The sequence below is a fragment of the Ranitomeya variabilis genome, chromosome 6 (genome assembly GCF_051348905.1).
Source record: "Ranitomeya variabilis isolate aRanVar5 chromosome 6, aRanVar5.hap1, whole genome shotgun sequence".
Taxonomy (NCBI): Eukaryota; Metazoa; Chordata; class Amphibia; order Anura; family Dendrobatidae; genus Ranitomeya; species Ranitomeya variabilis.
In genome coordinates, this window is record NC_135237.1 from 277,784,743 (window position 1) to 277,806,248 (window position 21,506).

Below are 21,506 nucleotides of genomic sequence, written 5' to 3' on the forward strand. Positions count from 1 at the left end.
CAAAAAAAAAGGGGGATATGAGATGGTTTACTGTATGTAAACCATGTCTCATATCCTGTCGGGTTTGTGCAGGAGAAATGAGAAGCCGGCAATTGAATTACCGGCTTTTAACACATATCGCGCTGAATGAAATCTAAATACAGAATATATATATGTGTGTCTCAATGACATATTTATATATATATATATATATATATATATATATATATATATATATATATATATATACTGTATATATGTTTTCCCGAACATTTGAGCACATAAATCCATTAGATGTCGGTTTTGCAAGCCTGCGCAAAAATCTCGCAGTACGGATGCCATACGGATTACATACGGAGGATGCCATGCGCAAAATACGCTGACACACCCTGACTACGGATCAATATTTTGGGAACATTTCTCCGTATTACGGCCGTAGTACGGACGTATAATACGTGGCGTATTGTCTTACGCCCAGTGTGAGGCCGGCCTCCATTTGATTTAATGCCTTCATCCTTTGTAATCCAAGTCACGTGTTCCCACAAGTCATTTATCACCTATCGATGGGATACGTCAGTTTAACCCTGCTGTTCTGTTTAGATTTCACATAAAAAAATTGTACCAAATAAAGTAAACAAAAATTAAAAAAAAAAAAAAATCCCACAGAGAGTACCCCCCTAATGACGAAAAGTCAGGGACCCTCAAGTCTCAGAATCACACGCTGAATTTTTATAACATTATAGAATTTCAAAAACGGTCATTTTTGACCGACAGAACAGCAGGGTTGGCTTCCACATTGAGACCCTCAGGCACAGCATTGTTGTGAATGCCCAGTGCTGCGCCATTCATGTCTACAACACTGCCAGCGATGTACCCGGCCCTCCGTCAGGCCCGCAGACAGGAATACATGACAATGGGTGTATGACAGCGTGTGTAACAGCAGTGTCAGACTGAAGAACAATGGGCCCACGGAGGAGGAATTGATTCTGAGGGCCCACCTTTATCCCCCAATGAAGAGCCCCATAGCAACTGCAAGGCTTGTACTAAGAAGAAGCCAGGGCCCTCCGGAGGATTCTCCTGCGGGCCAGTCCAACCCTGTGTAACAGTAACGTGTATGGCCACCTTTAGCCAGCTGCTACATAAACCCTAAATAGCTGTTTTCTTTTATATTCCAGCACTTTTTTTATTTCGGAATAAGTGCCACTTATCTGACGAAAGCTCCGCATCCTCCCTCCCGCTGGCCCAGTAATAATAGAATTAGCAGCATAATAACATTCTGCATACTCCCAGCTGCCACTAGGGGGAGCCCACATCACTGGAGTGTGTCCAGCTCCTAACACTTTCACATCCAGTGAGCGCCTCCTAGCGGCGGTAGAGAGGATTATAATTCGCTCTGCACCACGTTACACACATAAGACTGCATGTTATACACATATAACTCTCCATAGGGCGACATACACGCATGCACACACATTCACATTACGTGCTTATGAGGCCATGGTCACACAAGAGAAAGCCACCGGAAATTCCCCTGCTAACCTAGCGCAGACAGTAGCTCTCACGTGACTGATGACTGGTCACATGACTAAACGTCATCGCAGGTCCTTTGGTTGACTAGAATGCAGTCTTACCGCAGCTGAAGCTTCCAGGATCCAACATGGCGGCGTCCACAGTGCATCTCTCACATGCGGCTTTTTCTGTGAACCGGTGCCCGCACTGTGTGAGCTGGAGCCGGGGTGGTGTGCTGGCATGTGGGACGTGTCACTGTGTGGTACTGTACAGCCCGCAGGTAAGCGCTATGGGACTCCTGTCTGCAGCTGACAGCCTGATGCTGGGTGAGGGGGGACCAGGTGACAGGCACAGGATGCACTAGCCTGGGCACACACCAGTGTAGGTGGCAGGAGCCTGGGCACACACCAGTGTAGGTGGCAGGAGCCTGGGCGCACACCAGTGTAGGTGGCAGGAGCCTGGGCACACACCGGTGTAGGTGGCAGGAGCCTGGGCACACACCAGTGTAGGTGGCAGGAGCCTGGGCGCACACCAGTGTAGGTGGCAGGAGCCTGGGCACACACCAGTGTAGGTGGCAGGAGCCTGGGCGCACACCAGTGTAGGTGGCAGGAGCCTGTGCACACACCAGTGTAGGTGGCAGGAGCCTGGACACACACCAGTGTAGGTGGCAGTAGCCTGTGCACACACCAGTGTAGGTGGCAGGAGCCTGTGCACACACCAGTGTAGGTGGCAGGAGCCTGTGCACACCAGTGTAGGTGGCAGGAGCCTGGGCACACACCAGTGTAGGTGGCAGGAAACTGTGCACACACCAGTGTAGGTGGCAGGAGCCTGGGCACACACCAGTGTAGGTGGCAGTAGCCTGGGCGCACACCAGTGTAGGTGGCAGGAGCCTGGACACACACCAATGTAGATGGCAGGAGCCTGGGCACACACCAGTGTAGGTGGCAGGAGCCTGGGCGCACACCAGTGTAGATGGCAGGAGCCTGGGCACACACCAGTGTAGATGGCAGGAGTCTGGGCACACACCAGTGTAGATGGCAGGAGTCTGGGCACACACCAGTGTAGATGGCAGGAGCCTGGGCACCCAGCTGTGTAGATGGCAGGAGTCTGGGCACCCAGCAGTGTAGGTGGCAGGAGTCTGGGCACCCAGCGATGTAGATGGCAGGAGCCTGGGCACACACTAGTATAGATGGCAGGAGCCTGGGCACACACCAGTGTAGGTGGCAGGAGCCTGGGCACACACCAGTGTAGGTGGCAGGAGCCTGTGCACACACCAGTGTAGGTGGCAGTAGCCTGGGCGCACACCAGTGTAAGTGGCAGGAGCCTGGGCACACACCAGTGTAGGTGGCAGGAGCCTGGACACACACCAATGTAGATGGCAGGAGCCTGGGCACACACCAGTGTAGGTGGCAGGAGCCTGGGCGCACACCAGTGTAGATGGCAGGAGCCTGGGCACACACCAGTGTAGATGGCAGGAGTCTGGGCACACACCAGTGTAGATGGCAGGAGTCTGGGCACACACCAGTGTAGATGGCAGGAGCCTGGGCACCCAGCTGTGTAGATGGCAGGAGTCTGGGCACCCAGCAGTGTAGGTGGCAGGAGTCTGGGCACCCAGCGATGTAGATGGCAGGAGCCTGGGCACACACTAGTATAGATGGCAGGAGCCTGGGCACACACCAGTGTAGGTGGCAGGAGCCTGGGCACACACCAGTGTAGGTGGCAGGAGCCTGTGCACACACCAGTGTAGGTGGCAGTAGCCTGGGCGCACACCAGTGTAGGTGGCAGGAGCCTGGGCACACACCAGTGTAAGTGGCAGGAGCCTGGGCACACACCAGTGTAGGTGGCAGGAGCCTGGACACACACCAATGTAGATGGCAGGAGCCTGGGCACACACCAGTGTAGGTGGCAGGAGCCTGGGCGCACACCAGTGTAGATGGCAGGAGCCTGGGCACACACCAGTGTAGATGGCAGGAGTCTGGGCACACACCAGTGTAGATGGCAGGAGTCTGGGCACACACCAGTGTAGATGGCAGGAGCCTGGGCACCCAGCTGTGTAGATGGCAGGAGTCTGGGCACCCAGCAGTGTAGGTGGCAGGAGTCTGGGCACCCAGCGATGTAGATGGCAGGAGCCTGGGCACACACTAGTATAGATGGCAGGAGCCTGGGCACACACCAGTGTAGGTGGCAGGAGCCTGGGCACACACCAGTGTAGGTGGCAGGAGCCTGTGCACACACCAGTGTAGGTGGCAGTAGCCTGGGCGCACACCAGTGTAGGTGGCAGGAGCCTGGGCACACACCAGTGTAAGTGGCAGGAGCCTGGGCACACACCAGTGTAAGTGGCAGGAGCCTGGGCGCACATCGGTGTAGGTGGCAGGAGCCTGGGCACACACCAGTGTAGGTGGCAGGAGCCTGGGCGCACACCGGTGTAGGTGGCAGGAGCCTGGGCACACACCGGTGTAGGTGGCAGGAGCCTGGGCACACACCGGTGTAGGTGGCAGGAGCCTGGGCGCACACCGGTGTAGGTGGCAGGAGCCTGGGCACACACCGGTGTAGGTGGCAGGAGCCTGGGCGCACACTAGTGTAAGTGGCAGGAGCCTGGGCACACATCGGTGTAGGTGGCAGGAGCCTGGGCGCACACCGGTGTAGGTGGCAGGAGCCTGGGCGCACACCGGTGTAGGTGGCAGGAGCCTGGGCACACACCGGTGTAGGTGGCAGGAGCCTGGGCACACACCGGTGTAGGTGGCAGGAGCCTGGGCACACACCGGTGTAGGTGGCAGGAGCCTGGGCGCACACTAGTGTAAGTGGCAGGAGCCTGGGCGCACACTAGTGTAAGTGGCAGGAGCCTGGGCGCACATCGGTGTAGGTGGCAGGAGCCTGGGCACACACCGGTGTAGGTGGTAGGAGCCTGGGCGCACACTAGTGTAAGTGGCAGGAGCCTGGGCGCACATCGGTGTAGGTGGCAGGAGCCTGGGCACACACCGGTGTAGGTGGCAGGAGCCTGGGCACACACCGGTGTAGGTGGCAGGAGCTTGGACACACACCAGTGTAGGTGGCAGGAGCCTGGGCGCACACTAGTGTAAGTGGCAGGAGCTTGGGCGCACATCGGTGTGTCGGGGCCGTAATAACGACAATTAATCCTCATTCACCAGTCATTCCAAATTGTAATGTGAGCGCAGAACTTCTGGTACCGGAAAAAGAAATGATCAGACACGTAGCTGATTCAATCTTTTGCTGATGCTCTTGCGATCACCTCAGTGAGGAGCTGAGCAGCAACTGTGTTTTATTCTTCAATACATAGTACTAAAAAGGGAATGCAATGGGTGGGGTTTAAGCAGCATACATCTAGTGCTCAATCTCTCTGATTCGTCAAACGTCTCCTGGTGAATTCCTCCTCTTCTTATCATTCCTTTAGTTTCGTTTCCAAAGAAATGATTCATCCCTCCAGACACAAACCAGAAACGAAACTGCCTGGCAGCCATTTTAAATCATTAACTAACAGATAGGAAAAAACTTATTGTTTCACAGTATAAAAGTATAGCAGTACAAAAAGAGTATAAAGATTTATATAAAAATACAAAGGTATATAAGAAAATACATTTTCACCTTGACAATCCCCCCTAAACACTAAGTTTTTCCCTTAAAGAAAGATCCTTCGAGACTGTCCATGTGATGGGAAAAGGGGAGGTGGATTTCTTCATCCAGACACCTCAGAAACTCTCCCCTAGCGAGAGGCCTCCAGGCAGCTGAACCCTTCACTAACCTCACATGGAGTTCTCCCACTGTCCCTAAACTAAGTCTCTTAGCGTCATCTGAGAATGGGGGGTTTTGTCTACTCTCTTGAGGGGGAATGTACTTCGGGATCTTCCCTGGATCAGTACCATTGTACTCTGGTGGATCTACTTCTTGATTGAGGACGGTGCCAGTCGGAGTTACTTTGGCAATAACCTTTTTGTACAAAGAATAACACAACAGAAAATTATCGATTCAACTATAAGGAGGGCAATTAGTACTAAACAAACTTATTGAAGGAATCCCTTGATCCCACCTAACCAACTGGAGAAGAAAGATGTGTCTACTCCAGCATACATGACACGTCGTCTTATTGTCCTAATTTGTTCAACTTCTTTAGAAACCTTCAGGTCTTCCGGATCTACATTTCGCCATTCAGGTCTGGCTGTCTATATTTCGTCTCGTAAGTCTTTGGTCATACCGTCAATGAATGTATTTACCAATACTCTAACATCAAGTGGGTTTATGGGACTGTACTCCATGTCTTCCCATTTCAGCTGTAACCGTCCAAAGTATAGCTCTACACTCTCTCCTTTGTCACATCTGTAGAAAATCTTAATTTGCGTCCTAGCACGTCACCTGTTTTTGTGCTCACTAACTACCTAGGCCTGCCTAGGTGCACTTAATACGTCCATCATATGGTCATTATTTGTCTGTAGAATGAAAAAGGTTGGTTCTCAGGGTCAGCCAATTGTTTTTGCGTAGCTAGCTAGTCAGAGGGCCTCCAGGGATAATACTCCTGTATCTGTCTTACCCTACCTGATGTGGTTGGTTCTCTGGTGGTGGGGGCGACATGACATGCTGGTCTACAGCTCCTTCCCAAAAGGATTACTGTCAGCCTACTCCTAAAAGTTAATGTCCCCACTATCCGCCAACCACAATCCTGTGTCAGCTTCTTATATCACTACATGTGATCTTGTCTGGACAGGATTCAGTGTAATTCTCTTAGGTCGGGTTGCAGCACGGGTCATACAAGTGTTAGGGCCCAAGTCCTCAACTATACCCTAAAAGGCATCACAGCTATAATTAACAAATCTTTGTTCACTGTAATATATATATATTTGATCCATTCAACATTTTTATTAATCTGCATCTGTGGTACTATAGAAGCAAAGCCGGCATAAATCTGGTTCTGGGCTTTAAACTGGTCAGGCACCCCCCTTGGCACTCCAATGGCATCAATATATACTAGTGGATCTTCTTCATAACTCATGTGGAGCTGATCAAGGCTTCTCCTCTTTCTAGTAGGTTCATCAGGTATCTTTGGTGTATATATATTGTGTATGTTTAATTAGCAAATCAGTATCTAGAGAACTGTTCTCTTTGCAGAAACTTGTCTTGAAGATCCCTACTGGTGTACCTGTGGTGTCGTGGGAATTATAGCAGGTGTAATTGTCAGCTAATACGATTACTTCTCCTGGGACCTTTAGTTTGGGTTTCTTATGAATCAGTGGGACGTAATCTGGGCAATCAGTGGACTTCAAACCTTTCAACAGATTCATGACACAGGCAGTAGTGTTGTAATCAGGAAAAAGCAATGCATGTGTGTAGAAGATGTGTATTCGCAGCAGAACAAGCAATACATCCTACAGAGATATTCTGGACTCTTACATTGTATCTCACCCATTCTAACCACAGGTTTTTCCTTGGGGCTGTTTGTGTTTCTATGGAGAAAACCTCTTGCCAACTGAGACCTGGAATGGGGATCACTTCATTAACTACATTTTGCAAACGCTCACCTGGGCCTAAATTCCCATGGTATCCACTACTAAATACATAATTATAATTCCTTCCCAATATGAATGTCTGCAGATCAGCAGATTGGGGATTTTCAAGATTTAGGAGGAGGGGGTAACAACTTTTACCCCATTTACAGCCCCTAAGTGGTTGCAGAAGGGCTGTTAGATGCATTCTCTCACGAAGACTCCTACCCGTCCCATCCTTGGGAACACGGCTTCACTAGGTTTATATCCCCAATCGTCTCCCGTATTCCGAGCAGCATCTGTCTAATAATAACAATTATTGTTGTCATTTCTGGTAACACATATATAAAACTGGATGATTCCCTCTACCACCCATTCAGTCTCGGGACACTTGACTACATCACAGAAATCAAATCGCCAGATATTCACCGGGGCTGTCAGGTTTACCCAGAGAATAATGGAACCAGAATTCTTATTTTTACAATAGGGACCAAAGAGGTAGGGGCAAGGATGGCCCCCATTTCCAGGATCAAAAACAACAGCAACATTTCCCTTCAGTCACTTCTGTGACTAAACACTGGTTCGGTCTCTTTTACAGTGTGAAGCGTGAATACAGGTGCTCTTTCCTTCAAGTTTTACTGCAGTGGGGGTGACCAGGATCACCGTGTGAAGTCCTTCAAATCTCGGCTGGAGACAATCTCTGCGCACAAACTTTTTCACATACGCCAGGTCTCCTGGCACAAAGGGATGGTGTCCAGGAACCTTGTCTGGGTCTGGAAGAGAACTGAAGACAGTTAAATGCACTTTGGCAAGGTGGCCATGTAAGGCCTGCACATAGCTAGTCAAGTCCTGGTACTTGAGCTGCAACTGTTGTGGAAAGAAACATTCAAGATTGGGGCTCCTGCCAAACGGAATCTCATACGGTGACAGTCCTGTCTTCCTGTTTGGGGTATATCTTACTGAAAACAAAGCTAGAGGAAGGCATTCTGTCCATGGTTTACCAGTCTCTGCCATTGCCTTCTGGATTTTAAGCTTAAGAGTTCCATTTAGTCTCTCCACTTTTCCACTACTCTGTGCATGGAGTATGCAATGCTTGACTTACCCCCAGTGCTGCCATTACCTCTGACATGATCTCTCCAGTAAAATGGGAACTCCGATCGCTTTCAATGACTTCAGGAACTCCATACCTGCATATGATCTCAGCCATCAGTTTCTTCGCCGTAGCTTTGGCAACTGGGTAGGCTTCTGGCCAACCTGAAAATAAATCAATGCAGACCAACACATACTCATACGTCCCTACCCTGGGTAACTGAATTTAATCAATCTGCAGTCTCTGGAATTGGTTAAAGGGCCGGGGAGTGTGTTTGGATGGGGTTTTCACTGTCCTACTCTGATTATGTGTGGCACATATCATGCAGCTCTGTACCTGCCTTTCTGCGCAGGTGGAAAACTCGGGGGCAATCCATTGTTTCTGTAAGGTGTCACACATGGCCGTCTTCGAGTGGTGCACATTCCCGTGCAGAACCTGTGCCATCATTGGGTACAGTACCTGTGGTAGGCAGACCTTTTCACCCCTCCCTCATAGTCCGGTAACGGTATCAGAGCAAGCCCCTATCTTTTGCCACCTATTTTTCTCCTCCTTACTTGCCTGTTCTTGTAACCGGGCTAAGATGTCTTTCAACACAAGTGGAGATGGTGGGGTGTCTAGGTGATGTACTTGAGAGGCTACAGGAGTGCTTGCTGCTTTCTTCGCAGCCTGGTCTGCCAGTGCGTTACCCTTTGTCCGTCCATCAGTGCCTTTGGTATGTGCCTTTACCTTTATGATGCCTGATTGGGTGGGAAACTGTAGTGCATTCATAAGTTGCTGCACTGCCTCAGCATGTTTAAAGGGGTGGCCATTTGCTGTCAGGAAAGCCCTGGCTCTCCAGATAGGCCCATAATCGTGTGTAATGCCAAAAGCATACCTAGAATCAGTGTAGATATTTACAGTCTTACCTTCTGCTAGTTTGCTCTGCTTCTTGTGCAGACATATGAGCTGGCATTAACTCTGCCTTGATTATCTCATGTTCTGAGACCACAGCATATCCGGTACAGAAGCGTCCTTGGTCATCTTGGTGACGGGATCCATCTACAAAAAGCTCAAAATCAGCATTAGAATAGGCACACTAGAAACCAGCCGTTTCCTGAGACATCAATTCTAGACAATCATGTGGTTTGGAAACCTAATCTTGTTCCTCTGGATCCATTCTAGAAAGAAAAAGAGTGTCCTTGCTCATGTCACCTACTCCTCCCCCCTTTGGATCCAGGGGAACTAGGAGAAAAGTAGCGGGGTTCAGAACAGTGCACCTTTTCGAAGTCACATTAGTAGGCATGAGAATAGCACACCGAAGTCGCAGCTGTCCAGCCATGGACATGTGGCTAGGTTATAACTGGTTAAGGATACTATATACATCGTGTGGGGTGTGGACCATCAGTGGGTGATCCAAAACAATCTCTGAAGACTTATGTAGCAACAGCTGGACAGACAACACGGTCCAAATACAGGAGGGACTTCCTCTTGCCACCCTATCCAGGCGGCCGCTGTAATAAGCAACAGGTCTCTATTTGTCTCCATGAAGCTGAATCAGCAAACCTGTAACATGTCCTGCATAGGTGAGCTCTGTCTGCAAGGCAGTCTGCAATACTGTACGGCAGTGCCCGGGTGTCTTGTAATCATATATAGGGCCTGCAATGTGTAACACTGTATCACAGGGCAAATTCCCTCTTTGGGTGGACATAGCGTCTCCTGGATGCAAGGGGCCATAAGTGGCAAGGTAGGCCTGACACTCTTGGACTATGACTGGCCCCCCTTTTTTTTTTTCTTAACGGGAAACACGGGTGTGTTACATGGGGAAACACAGGGTATCAGGGCACCATTATCGAATAACATTTGTATTTGCCCCTTGAGACACTGCTCCTGATCATGTTTCAAAGGGTACTGATGGACTTTGGGAAAAGGAGCACCAAGTTTGAGAAACACTTTTACTGGTTCTACAGGCATTATTGGGGGAGAATCTGGGTCTATCAGGACCATCATAACTGAGGGAAGGGCAAGTAGGATACACATCTCTTTATATTCATCTGCATAGGAGTTATATAACGCAAGGACCATCTGACCATCATCTTGGAATTATATCCTGGAGCAGAACTGTAATAATAAATCTGCCCCCAGTAAATTTACCGAACATATAGAAAAGATTACGAACTGAGCAGTAACTTCAGGGAAAGGTCCCACAGGGATAGGTTTTATAAGAGTATATTCATTGGGTCTGTCATCCACTCTAATTAAAACAAGCTCTTGATCTGAGAATTTGCATGGCGGGGCTGGGGAGATAATAAAATTCCCATACGGGGTTAAAGGCGTATTGGAATGTGAAGCTGGACTTGCATGTACAATAGGAGGGGGCAGTGGTGTTTGCCCATGGAGATAAGAAACACTGATCTCGCAGCTGCAAAGGTGGGGGCTAGTGATTTAACCCCTTGTCTTTACTAAACCAAGGACAGAGAAAACTTTGGAATGCAATACATAGCCCCCCTTTCTGTAGCCCGCAGCGCCGAGGGGAAAAATTGCAAGCAAGTCGCGCAGGGATTCACTCAGCCCCTCCCATCTAGTACACAGGGAGATAAGAACCTTCACTGCAATCCACAGCGCAAGAGGGAGAAACGAAACCCAGCACCTTGCCCCCCTCTCTCCGGCTTGTAGCGTAGATAAGGAGAAAGAAGAAGAACTGACAAAGAAATCTTGCAGCGGTCTGCCTCGCCCCTCCCCCATACTACACAACACTGACACAAAGCTCCGTATCTTCTACAGTCACAAACGGCAGCAGTTTTCAGACTTAATTTCTACAAAACTTTCCTATAATCCTCCGTGGGCTGGGCGGAGCCCCAAAGACGGTCCGTACACACACACAAGGCAGGTCTCCACCCAGGTTGGATTCTGCACAACACAAACAGGACACACCTACACTTCTGGAGATCTCTTTCCGCCGCCATTACAGGGCGCTGGCTGAGACTGCATTTTCATCATCAGTGGCACGGCGGCCATTTTACAATCTGTAAGATCACAGTTCACAGGCATTTTATAACCAAACACGGGCTCTACATTATCTGATCCTCCCTCTCAACCTATTTTCATCCTTCGTTCTTTAAGCTTCGCGCAACTCGCAGATAAGCTTCTTGACTGTCTCTTGCCCTCCCGTGACCATTGTCTTGACTTCCACAGCATCCTCATCTAACTTGTGGGGCACAGACTTCTTTTGCTGTAAGATACGCAGCTTGGCTCCCAGGATACTATGGTTTTCTGCAGTAAAACCACTGGCAGCGATCTTCAACACTGAGTTCCACAGTACGGAGCCTCACGTTCGACGTACTAGGAAAAGAGCCTCGCGCTCAATATTTCCTGTCCCTAACCTGAACACAGTGATTACAGACTATCCTGCCACGATATCCCAAACAGTCGGGAGGCAGCCTCCTAATGAGACCCCTCCACAAAAATATAGGTGGTCCCCTCACGGAACGTCTTAAGTTACCTAACTAGACAGGTGGTCCCCTCACGGAACGCCTTAGTTACCTGCCTGGACAGGTGGTCCCCTCACGGAACGTCTTATTTACCTGTCAGCACAATATCACAGAGGCTGCGTCTCCTATCCCTTTCTCTAAGCTGCCCCACAATCTACAATCTGGCTCAATTTTTCAGTCCACTTCACTACTAGACAATAGTCACAGGTAGGATGGTTGAATGGAGTACAATGACAGGTGGAGAAGGTGTGGTGTACAGAGATCGCACAGAATGCGACATTCTCTCAGTTGCTGGTTCAGAGCGTGGCACAGGATCACGTTTGATCTCACCACTCGATCATTCACCTCCCGGACCCAAGGAGACTACAGACAAACCAATAACGGCTGAGACACTAGCAAGTGTGACATATACAGTGTACATGATCGCCACTTACCGTGTACGGAGGGTGATCAGTCCTCGAGGTCAGCCACTACGGGTATCATCCACAGACATCCAGGCATGGGTCCAGAGAGTCTCGGATCGCTGGCCACGCCCCACGTTGGGCGCCAAAATTGTCGGGGCCGTAATAACGACAATTAATCCTCATTCACCAGTCATTCCAAATTGTAATGTGAGCGCAGAACTTCTGGTACCGGAAAAAGAAATTATCAGACACGTAGCTGATTCAATCTTTTGCTGATGCTCTTGCGATCACCTCAGTGAGGAGCTGAGCAGCAACTGTGTTTTATTCTTCAATACATAGTACTAAAAAGGGAATGCAATGGGTGGGGTTTAAGCAGCATACATCTAGTGCTCAATCTCTCTGATTCGTCAAACGTCTCCTGGTGAATTCCTCCTCTTCTTATCATTCCTTTAGTTTCGTTTCCAAAGAAATGATTCATCCCTCCAGACACAAACCAGAAACGAAACTGCCTGGCAGCCATTTTAAATCATTAACTAACAGATAGGAAAAAACTTATTGTTTCACAGTATAAAAGTATAGCAGTACAAAAAGAGTATAAAGATTTATATAAAAATACAAAGGTATATAAGAAAATACATTTTCACCTTGACAGGTGTAGGTGGCAGGAGCCTGGGCACACACCGGTGTAGGTGGTAGGAGCCTGGGCGCACACTAGTGTAAGTGGCAGGAGCCTGGGCGCACATCGGTGTAGGTGGCAGGAGCCTGGGCACACACCGGTGTAGGTGGCAGGAGCCTGGGCACCCAGCGGTGTAGATGGCAGGAGCCTGGGCACCCAGCGGTGTAGATGGCAGGAGCCTGGGCACACACCAGTGTAGATGGCAGGAGCCTGGGCACACACCAGTGTAGATGGCAGGAGCCTGGGCATACACCAGTGTAGATGGCAGGAGCCTGGGCACACACCAGTGTAGATGGCAGGAGCCTGGTCATACACCAGTGCAGGTGGCAGGAGCCCGGGAACACGCCAGTGTAGATGGCAGGAGCCCGGGCACATGCCGATGTAGATGGCACGAGCCCGGGCATACACCAGTGCAGATGGCAGGAGCCCGGGCACACGCCGATGTAGATGGCACGAGCCCGGGCATACACCAGTGCAGATGGCAGGAGCCCGGGCACACGCCGATGTAGATGGCAGGAGCCCGAGCACAAGCCTGTGCAGGTGTCAGCCTGGGCACACGCCAGTTTAAATGGCAGGAGCCCGGGCACACGCTAGTGTAGATGGAAGGAGCCTGGGCAGGCTGGTGACACTGGCATGTTTATAAAGAGCTCAGACCTGTGGATCCCATTATGTCAGGGTGATCGGGGAAGATCTGCTGATCTAATCAGTTGTGTTTTGGATCCTGAAAAAACCCAGAAGCCAATTAGGCTGGAATTCTTCAGTTTGGTGGCAGATGCCTGGGTGAGACGGCTCTCCTCTGTACAAAGTTTGGCGACCATTGAATAGAATTGTATATTTAATTGCAGATCTGTTTAATAAATCCTAATCTTTTAATTCACAGAATGTTTAAAGGGAATGTGTCATTAAAAAATGATGATCTACTGATTAAAGGGGTATTCCCATCTCCAAGATCCTACCCCAATATGTAGTAGATATAATAATATTAGCAAATACTTCCAATTAAACATATAGTACAGTTCTTCTGATTTGCTATGTTGCTTACCACTTGTGCAGGGCATTGTAGTAGCTTAGGTATCCATGGTGGTTAGTGATGAGCGAGTGTACTCGTTGCTCGGGTTTTCCTGGTGGTCTCCGAGTATTTGTAACTGCTCGGAGATTTAGTTTTTGTAGACGCAGCTGCATGATTTACGGCTGCTAGCCATGCTGAGTACATGTGGGGGTTTCCTGGTTGCTAGGGAACCCCCACATGTATTCAAGCTTTCTATCAGCTGTAAATAATGCAGCTGAGGCAACGAAAACTAAATCTCCGAGAACTAACAAATACTCGGACATCACCCAAGCGTCCTCAGGAAAACCCGAGCAACGAGTATACTCGCTCATCACTAGTGGTGACGATCACTGCTGTAGTGTTAGTTGTTAATGATCGTCACCATGGATACATAAACGTACTGCAATGCCTGCACATGGGGTAAGCAACATAGCGAATCAGAATAACTATACAACATTTCTATTTAGAGGTATTTGCTAATATTATTATTACATCTACTCCATATTGGGATAGAATTTTAGAGATGGGAATGCCCCTGTAAATCAGATATTTGTGTTAAATTTTTTCTTGTTTTGTTTTACACAGCACAATTTGTACTAAAAATGGAAAAAAAAATCTTTACATTTCCACACTGGCCACTTTTAAACTTTAACACAAGTCTCCTGGCTCCTCGCCACAAATCTTACTCTAAACAGAGACTGGAGTGAAATTTGTGGCGTAAGATATGTCACAACTCATCATGAACTATATTGGCCTCACCATGCCGTGTCCTGCCCCAGCTCCTTCCGTTTGGTGGAGCTGGCCAAAAGTGGTATGAAAACGCCAAAAGTCGCAAAAATGTTGCTACATTTTTAAAGTTTTTTTCCATAAACGCTGATGAATTACGGCCTAATTTCCTGCTGTTTCAGGAAATAACAAATGTGCATTGCCACCATGGTCGGATCCCAAATCTGTCTTTTGTATTGAAATATCTAATGAGCCTGTAGAAAGGTAATTGTGAAGGGAGAGGGAGCAGGTCGCCTGTGACATCATCTATTGTGTGATCGGAGGATCCTGTGTTATTTCCTGTGACACATAAGTCTAGAAAAGCCCAAGTGGCCAGTGTGAAAATTGCAAGATTACTAATTATTTTTTATGATAAACATTGTAACATTACATTTTTTTTGTAAAGATACACGTGACTCAAAAGAGTGAATTAAACAATACATAACATTTTGATTATAAATTCCATTTAATATTTGTTTTATAATTTCAGAAAAAGACAGTGATATCTACACTTAATGGACACACCGAGCGGGTCAACTGTGTGCAGTGGATTCAGAAACCTGATTGCAGTAAGTACTTGTATATTGCAGAATATCCTTTTTTTAAGCTCTTTTCTTTACAGCTGAAATGAAGGTATGCTAATGTATACCACTCTGATGGTAAATTAAGCCTTATGGATACTTTTGACATTTTCACCAGGAGACTTAGTTGGTGTTTACAAGGGTTTCTATGCTTCCAAGCAACTTTTCAGAATAAGCGGTCCACAGTGTGACAGTGACACTATTACCTACCATTATATTACTTGTACCCTGCATTACCACTAGTTTTCCTCTTTGTATGCTCCATCTCTAATTTGCAATCCACTCTGAGCTCGTGGAGGAGACTAGCTTCCATGATGTCTCCCGTGCACAGTACAGCACACAGATGGATTCCTGCTCTTTATTCCTTTTTTAGCACACGGAGACGAGCAGCAGCATGGATGACATTATAATGCAACTGAACCCAATAAAGCAAGCTACGGGGAGACTGAGAAGTCTTGTGAGATACTGTAGTGTAACAGAATCTTTATGTCTCTCTGCTTGTGTCCTGCTCCTCTTTCATCCTTCCCTCTTCATAGAGTGTAATAGGCTGTGTCACTTTACAACACATTGAGCTGTCAGTCCTTGTCATAGCAAGATGGATTTGAGATGCTTTTCAGAGTTGTTCACAAGTTCAGGAGACGGAGTAGGAAAATAAATGACATCAGTGGGAAAATAAGCTGATTTTTTTAATATGATGCAGTACAAAACTTCTTATATTCACCAATACTATTTATATATGCCAGGTTTGTTGAAAGTGCAGTTCTTAAAACCTTCATCCCTGGGCGTTTTTCCTTTTTAGTTTTTTTCCTCCTCTTCTTCCAAGAACCATAACTTTTTTTTTTTAATTATTAATATTGATTAATAATACTATTAACCACCGCGCTAAACCGAAACTGGAATATCAATGTACTTACTTTTGATATGGCTATTACTATGTTGTCTGGGGTCCCTTGTGAGTGAAGGGTTACACCTGGTTACAGTGGTTTGCTGAAAGGTAAAGTGTGCAGCAGAGTGATATATTATTTGATTTGGACCTTACAAAAAAAAAAAAAAAAAAAAGGTGTTGGTTACAAACACTTACTCTTTTTATGAGGCTGTATAGGTTGCACCTGTGGTGTTTCAATGTGGGGTTAATAGTTTCTCTTTCCACAGTGTAGTGAACCGATACTGGAAGGCAAAGTGTGTAAAACCTCGGTATATTGTTTATATTGTACACACAAAGTATCAAGGGTATTAGCTGGGTGCACTTACTCCTTATATAAGGTTGTACAGTTTACACTTGGGATGTTCTTATGTGAGGTTTTGGTATTTGTCTTTCCACAGTGTGCTAAACTGATGCTGGTGAGTAAACAAAGTAGAGAATAAAGTGATTTGCAAGCAATACACTAGAATAGTAGGAAGTTACTGGCCACAATAATTGCAGTGGTATTAATAGGAATTAGTTGGCACTCACCACATGTTTGCTTTTGAAGGTACCCGCGGTGAGGTAGGCAAGGTAGTCCACTGGATACGGTGCCGATAAAGTAACCCGCTGAGCTGGGAGGGTTAGAGTCCGGTGTGCGTGCCAGAGGCCGCGGTTCCTGGACGAGAACGTACCGGCGAGTGGTGAGGAGGTACCAGCGCCTCGCATGCCCCGGCCGGAAGCAACGCTGAGGATGCGGTGCCGAGATGGGGCAGAGCTAGTGTGACGTCACAGATAGCAGGGACGGGTGCGCGAGAGAGACAAGCTGCCAACTAGTTTCGAGAGGTAACTCCCCTCTACGTCAGCCTACTTCCGGCGCCGCGACTCCGCCTCTTCCGGTTTGCTCGGGCGGGCTTTTCTCCCACCCGACAACCTTCTCCCCGCATTCTCCGCCCACCAGTGCCATCTTGGTGCTCCTGGGTGCTCAGCAGACTCCGCCCTCCCCACTTCGCTGGCGCCACACATCGCCGCTCCACCACCTTGCAAGAGCATGCAATCTGGCGTTTTTTCCTGCGGTTCCTCTTGTATTGCGGCAGGAGCCCTTATCGCCTTCCTGTCTATAGACTTCCCCGGAGGTCCACCCGCAAGCCGTACAACTTCCTCCACCTGGATTCAGTTTTCGTCTGCCGTGAGTAGCACTGCAGACTGACACTCCCCTCTGCCCCCCTGTCCCCTAACCCTCTGGCATTTTCTTCAGGGACCTTTTCAAAATGTCTACCTCTAAAGGGGGCCGCTCTCGTCCTCCTACTTCTTCCTCTTCTGCCTTAGTCTAGTACTTTGCATGTTCGTCTTGTAACTGCAAACTTCCCTCAGGCCAGTCCTCTCCACTCTGTCAGGCCTGCAGCAACCCAATTGTTCCCACTGCCCAGGATCCCCCGGCTGCTCCGCTTGAGAGCGATACCCCCACCACAGGCTGGGTTTCCTCTCTGTCACAATCGGTGGCGGATCTAACACGGGTGTCTCAAACTCTGGTGTCAGTGCTGGACCGATAACCCCTGCAGACTCCCGCAGTAGCCAGCGGGTCGCAGGAAGCTCCGTCCGAGCCCTCCATTGCAAGCTGCAAAAGGTCCAGACAGGAACGACGGTCTGAGTCCTCTTCTCGCTCCATCTCACCACACGGTCCTTCTCTGCGGTCGACTTTCCCCCGGTCCTCCTCCCCTGAGTCAGGCGAGGCATTCTCAGATGCGCCTTCGGAGGATGTTTCGGAGCTGGATTTGAACCAAATCGCTACCATGAGGGATATGGTTCAGAATCTCATTGGAGCGATAAATCAAACCTGTGGCATCAAGGAGTCCTCTACGGAACCCGCAGATCAGGTGGTTTCGTTTAGACGGGCTAAACCACTTTCCAAGTTTTTCGCTCCTCACCCGGAATTCGAGGAGATTATGACCAGAGAAAGAGAGAACCCGACCAGACGCTTTCAGAGAGGAAAGCGACTTGGCGTTTTATATCCCTTTTCTCCGGAGCTCACCGCTAATTGGACTGCTTCTCCTTCGGTGGATCCTCCAGTTTCCAGACTGTCCACCAACACGGTCCTTCCACTGTCCGGCGGAGCATCTCTGAAGGATTCTAACGATAGTCATAGAATCTTTGGCGAAGTCAGCTTTTGAAGCGGCCTCAGCTAGTCTTTGCCCGGCCTTTGCTTCCACTTGGGTATCAAAATCCATATCCAAATGGGCCAAACAACTCCATCGGGGCATTCTGGACGGGGCTCCACCCGGACAGCTGGCGGAACTTGCCAACCAGATTTCTCACGCGGGTGAATATGTGGTCTCCGCCTCCCTGGATGCCGCGTCTTGCGTGGCTCAGGCGTCCAGCAACGCGGTTGCCATCCGCCGGACCGTTTGGCTTAAGGCCTAGCAGGCGGATTTGTCTTCTAAAAAGTCCCTTACCAGCCTGCCTTTTCAGGGGTCTCGTCTCTTTGGTTCTAAGCTGGACCAAATCATTAAGGACGCCACCGGGGGCACAAGTTCTTCCCCAGGCCAAACCTCGTCGTCCTCCTCCTAGACGTCAATTTCGGTCTTTTCGGCCTTTTCGTCGCTTCGCGGCGTCAAACTGCTTTCCTCAGCAGCAACAGAGGCCACAGGCACGTCAGGAGAAGAAGACCGTATCCTTTAGGCCCACTCCTTCCTGGCGTCCTCGCTACTCCCAGGGTAGATCCTCCAGGTCCAGGACTGGAAGATCCACCTCGGCATGACTCTCGGCAAGACCCCAGCCCACCTCCCAGGCTGGGCGGCCGTCTCCTCTTCTTCAGGGATGTCTGGATCTTCTCAGTAGAGGACGCATGGGTCAGGGAAGTTGTATCCTCGGGATGCAAAATAGAGTTCGTTTCATGACCCCGGGATCGTTTCTTCGAATCCCGACCTCCGAGACCCCACTCTAGTTCCAGGTTTCTTCGCAGCCATTGCTTCTCTCCTCAAAGCCGGGGTAATCGTTCCTGTCCCAGAAAAAGAACGGTTCACAGGTTTCTATTCAAACCTTTTTGTGGTACCGAAAAAAGACGGCAAGGTTCGTCCCATTCTGGATCTCAAATTACTGAACAAGAGAGTTCGTCTGAAGCACTTCAGGATGGAATCCCTTCGTTCAGTAATTGCTTCCATGGAGGCTCAGGAGTTTCTGTGTTCCATAGATATTCAGGACGCATACCTCCATGTCCCGATATTCTCGTGACATCACCGATTCCTGCTCTTTGCCGTGCTCCAGGAACATTTTCAGTTCGTCGCCCTGCCGTTCGGTCTTGCAACCACCCCAAGAGTTTTCACGAAGATCATGGCGGCGCTGATGGCCATCTTGAGGGCTGGTTCTGTTTCCATACCTCGACGACATCCTCATCAAGGCTCCGTCCTTTTCTCAGGCTCACGAAAGCCTGTCCATCGTTCTCGGCACCCTAGCCCGTCTCGGGTGGCTGGTCAACCGGAAGAAGTCCTGCCTTATTCCTTCTCAGCACATCATCTTTCTGGGCATGCTCTTCGACACTCGTCAGACCAAAGTCTTTCTTCCCGAAGACAAGAGATCCATCCTTCATCGGGACATACGCTTGCTCCAGGGTCCTCGGCCTCCCTCCTTCCGATCGGCCATGAAGGTTCTGGGGAGGATGGTAGCAAGATTGGAAGCGATTCCCTTCACCCAATTTCATTCGCGACCCCTTCAGCAAGCCATTCTGTATCAGTGGGACAGGTCTGTCTTCTCCCTAGATCGTTCGATCCGACTCTCTCCCCGGGTCAAACGGTCTCTCAACTGGTGGCTGACGTCACCTCTCATCTCCCAGGGCAGGTCCTTCCTTCCAGTTCACTGGCAAGTGGTGACGACGGATGCCAGCCTGCTCGGCTGGGGTGCGGTGTTTCGCCACCTGACTGTTCAGGGCCGTTGGTTGGCGCAGGAGTCATCTCTGCCGATCAATGTCCTCGAGATTCGGGCCATTTTTCTGTCCCTCCGTCACTGGGAAAGGATTCTCAAGGGCCTACCAATCCGAATCCAGATGGACAACGCCACAGCTGTAGCTTATGTCAACCATCAGGGGGGGACTCGGAGCTCCTTGGCCCTTGCCGAGGTATCCAAGATCCTCCTCTGGGCAGAGGCAACGTTCCGGTGATATCCGCGGTGTATATCCCAGGCGTGGACAATTGGGTCGCCTACTTCCTCAGCCGCGAGGGTCTCGCGGCAGTAGAATGGTCCTTGCACCAGGAAGTCTTCCATCAGATTTGTCTTCGATGGGGGACTCCGGATGTGGACCTCACGGCGTCTTGCAATCCTCTTGCAGTGGGCGTCGACGCTCTGGCCATTCCTTGGTCACGGTTCGTGCTGCCCTACCTGTTCCCACCCCTTCCCTTGCTTCCCAAACTGTTGAAAAAGATCAAAGCGGAGGGGGTGCCGGTCATTCTGATCGCCCCGGATTGGCCCAGGAGGGCTTGGTTCGCAGAGATCGTCAAGCCTCTCGCGTACGCCTCCTGGCACCTTCCAGACAGGCCCGATCTGCTGTCTCAGGGTCCGATCTGCCACCCGAATTCATACCATGATCCAGGCTCGGAAGCCTTCGTCTTCCAGGATCTACTATTTTACCTGGAAGGCTTACTTCCGTTGGTGCGAGTCCAACCGCGTTTCATCTATGTCCTTTTCCCTGCCTTCCATCTTGGCCTTCCTTCAGGCAGGACTGGATTCGGGCCTTGCTCTTAGTTCCCTAAAGGGCCAGGTTTCTGTGCTCTCCATCCTTTTTCAGAAGACTTTTATCTTCTCGGCCACAGGTTAAGGCCTTCCTTCAAGGAGGAGCCCTTGCTGTCCCTCCGTATAGGGCCCTGGTGGATTCATGGGATCTAAATCTGGTACTGGACGTTCTGAGGGTTTCCCCCTTTGAGCCTCTCAGGGAGATTTCCCTGTCAGTTCTATCGTGGAAGGTGGCCTTTCTTGTGGCCATCACTTCTATCCGCCGCGTTTCCGAGTTGGCGCCCCTCTCTTGCCGACCACCGTTCTTGGTCATTCACCAAGACAAGGTGGTCCTCAGGCTTCCGCCTTCCTTCCTTCCTAAGGTGATTTCCAGCTTCCACCTCAACGAGGACATCGTTCTACCTTCCTTTTGTCCAGCTCTGACTCATCCTCTGGAGCGATCGTTGAACAAGCTGGACCTCGTCAGGGCAGTGAGGATCTACCTGGATAGAACGTCCGCTTTCTGTAAGACGGATTCTCTTTTCGTCATTCCTGATGGCACGCGTAGAGGCCTACCAGCTTCTAAAGCGACTATTGCTCGCTGGATCAGAATGGCAATTCTGGAGGCTTACCGGGTCAAGAACATAGTGCCCCCTCCTGGGATAAAGGCTCACTCTGCCCAGGCAGTCAGCGCCTCCTGGGCGGTGCACCACAGGGCTTCCGCCCCTACAGCTTTGCAAAGCGACAACCTGGTCTTCCATCCACACGTTCGGGTCATTCCATGTCAAGTGAACCAATGATTTTTACCACTATATTTTTAATTCTTTTGAGATTTTGTTATTTGGTAATAGTGTGTCAGAGAATGCAAAATGTGAAGAAGAAAAAAATTCTAG

The 21,506-nt window shown here is 49.5% G+C and overlaps 1 protein-coding gene across 1 annotated transcript in view; it reads left to right on the forward strand.

The window, feature by feature from the left end:
• Positions 1–1,522: 1,522 nt before the first annotated feature.
• The window catches only part of ELP2 (elongator acetyltransferase complex subunit 2), a 184,798-nt gene continuing 164,814 nt past the window's right edge, over positions 1,523–21,506 (forward strand). The window contains exons 1-2 of the mRNA XM_077269687.1: positions 1,523–1,768; positions 14,921–14,999. Coding sequence (XP_077125802.1) covers positions 1,637–1,768; positions 14,921–14,999 — 211 coding nt within the window. The 5' untranslated portion in view covers positions 1,523–1,636. The remainder of the gene's footprint in view (positions 1,769–14,920; positions 15,000–21,506) is intronic.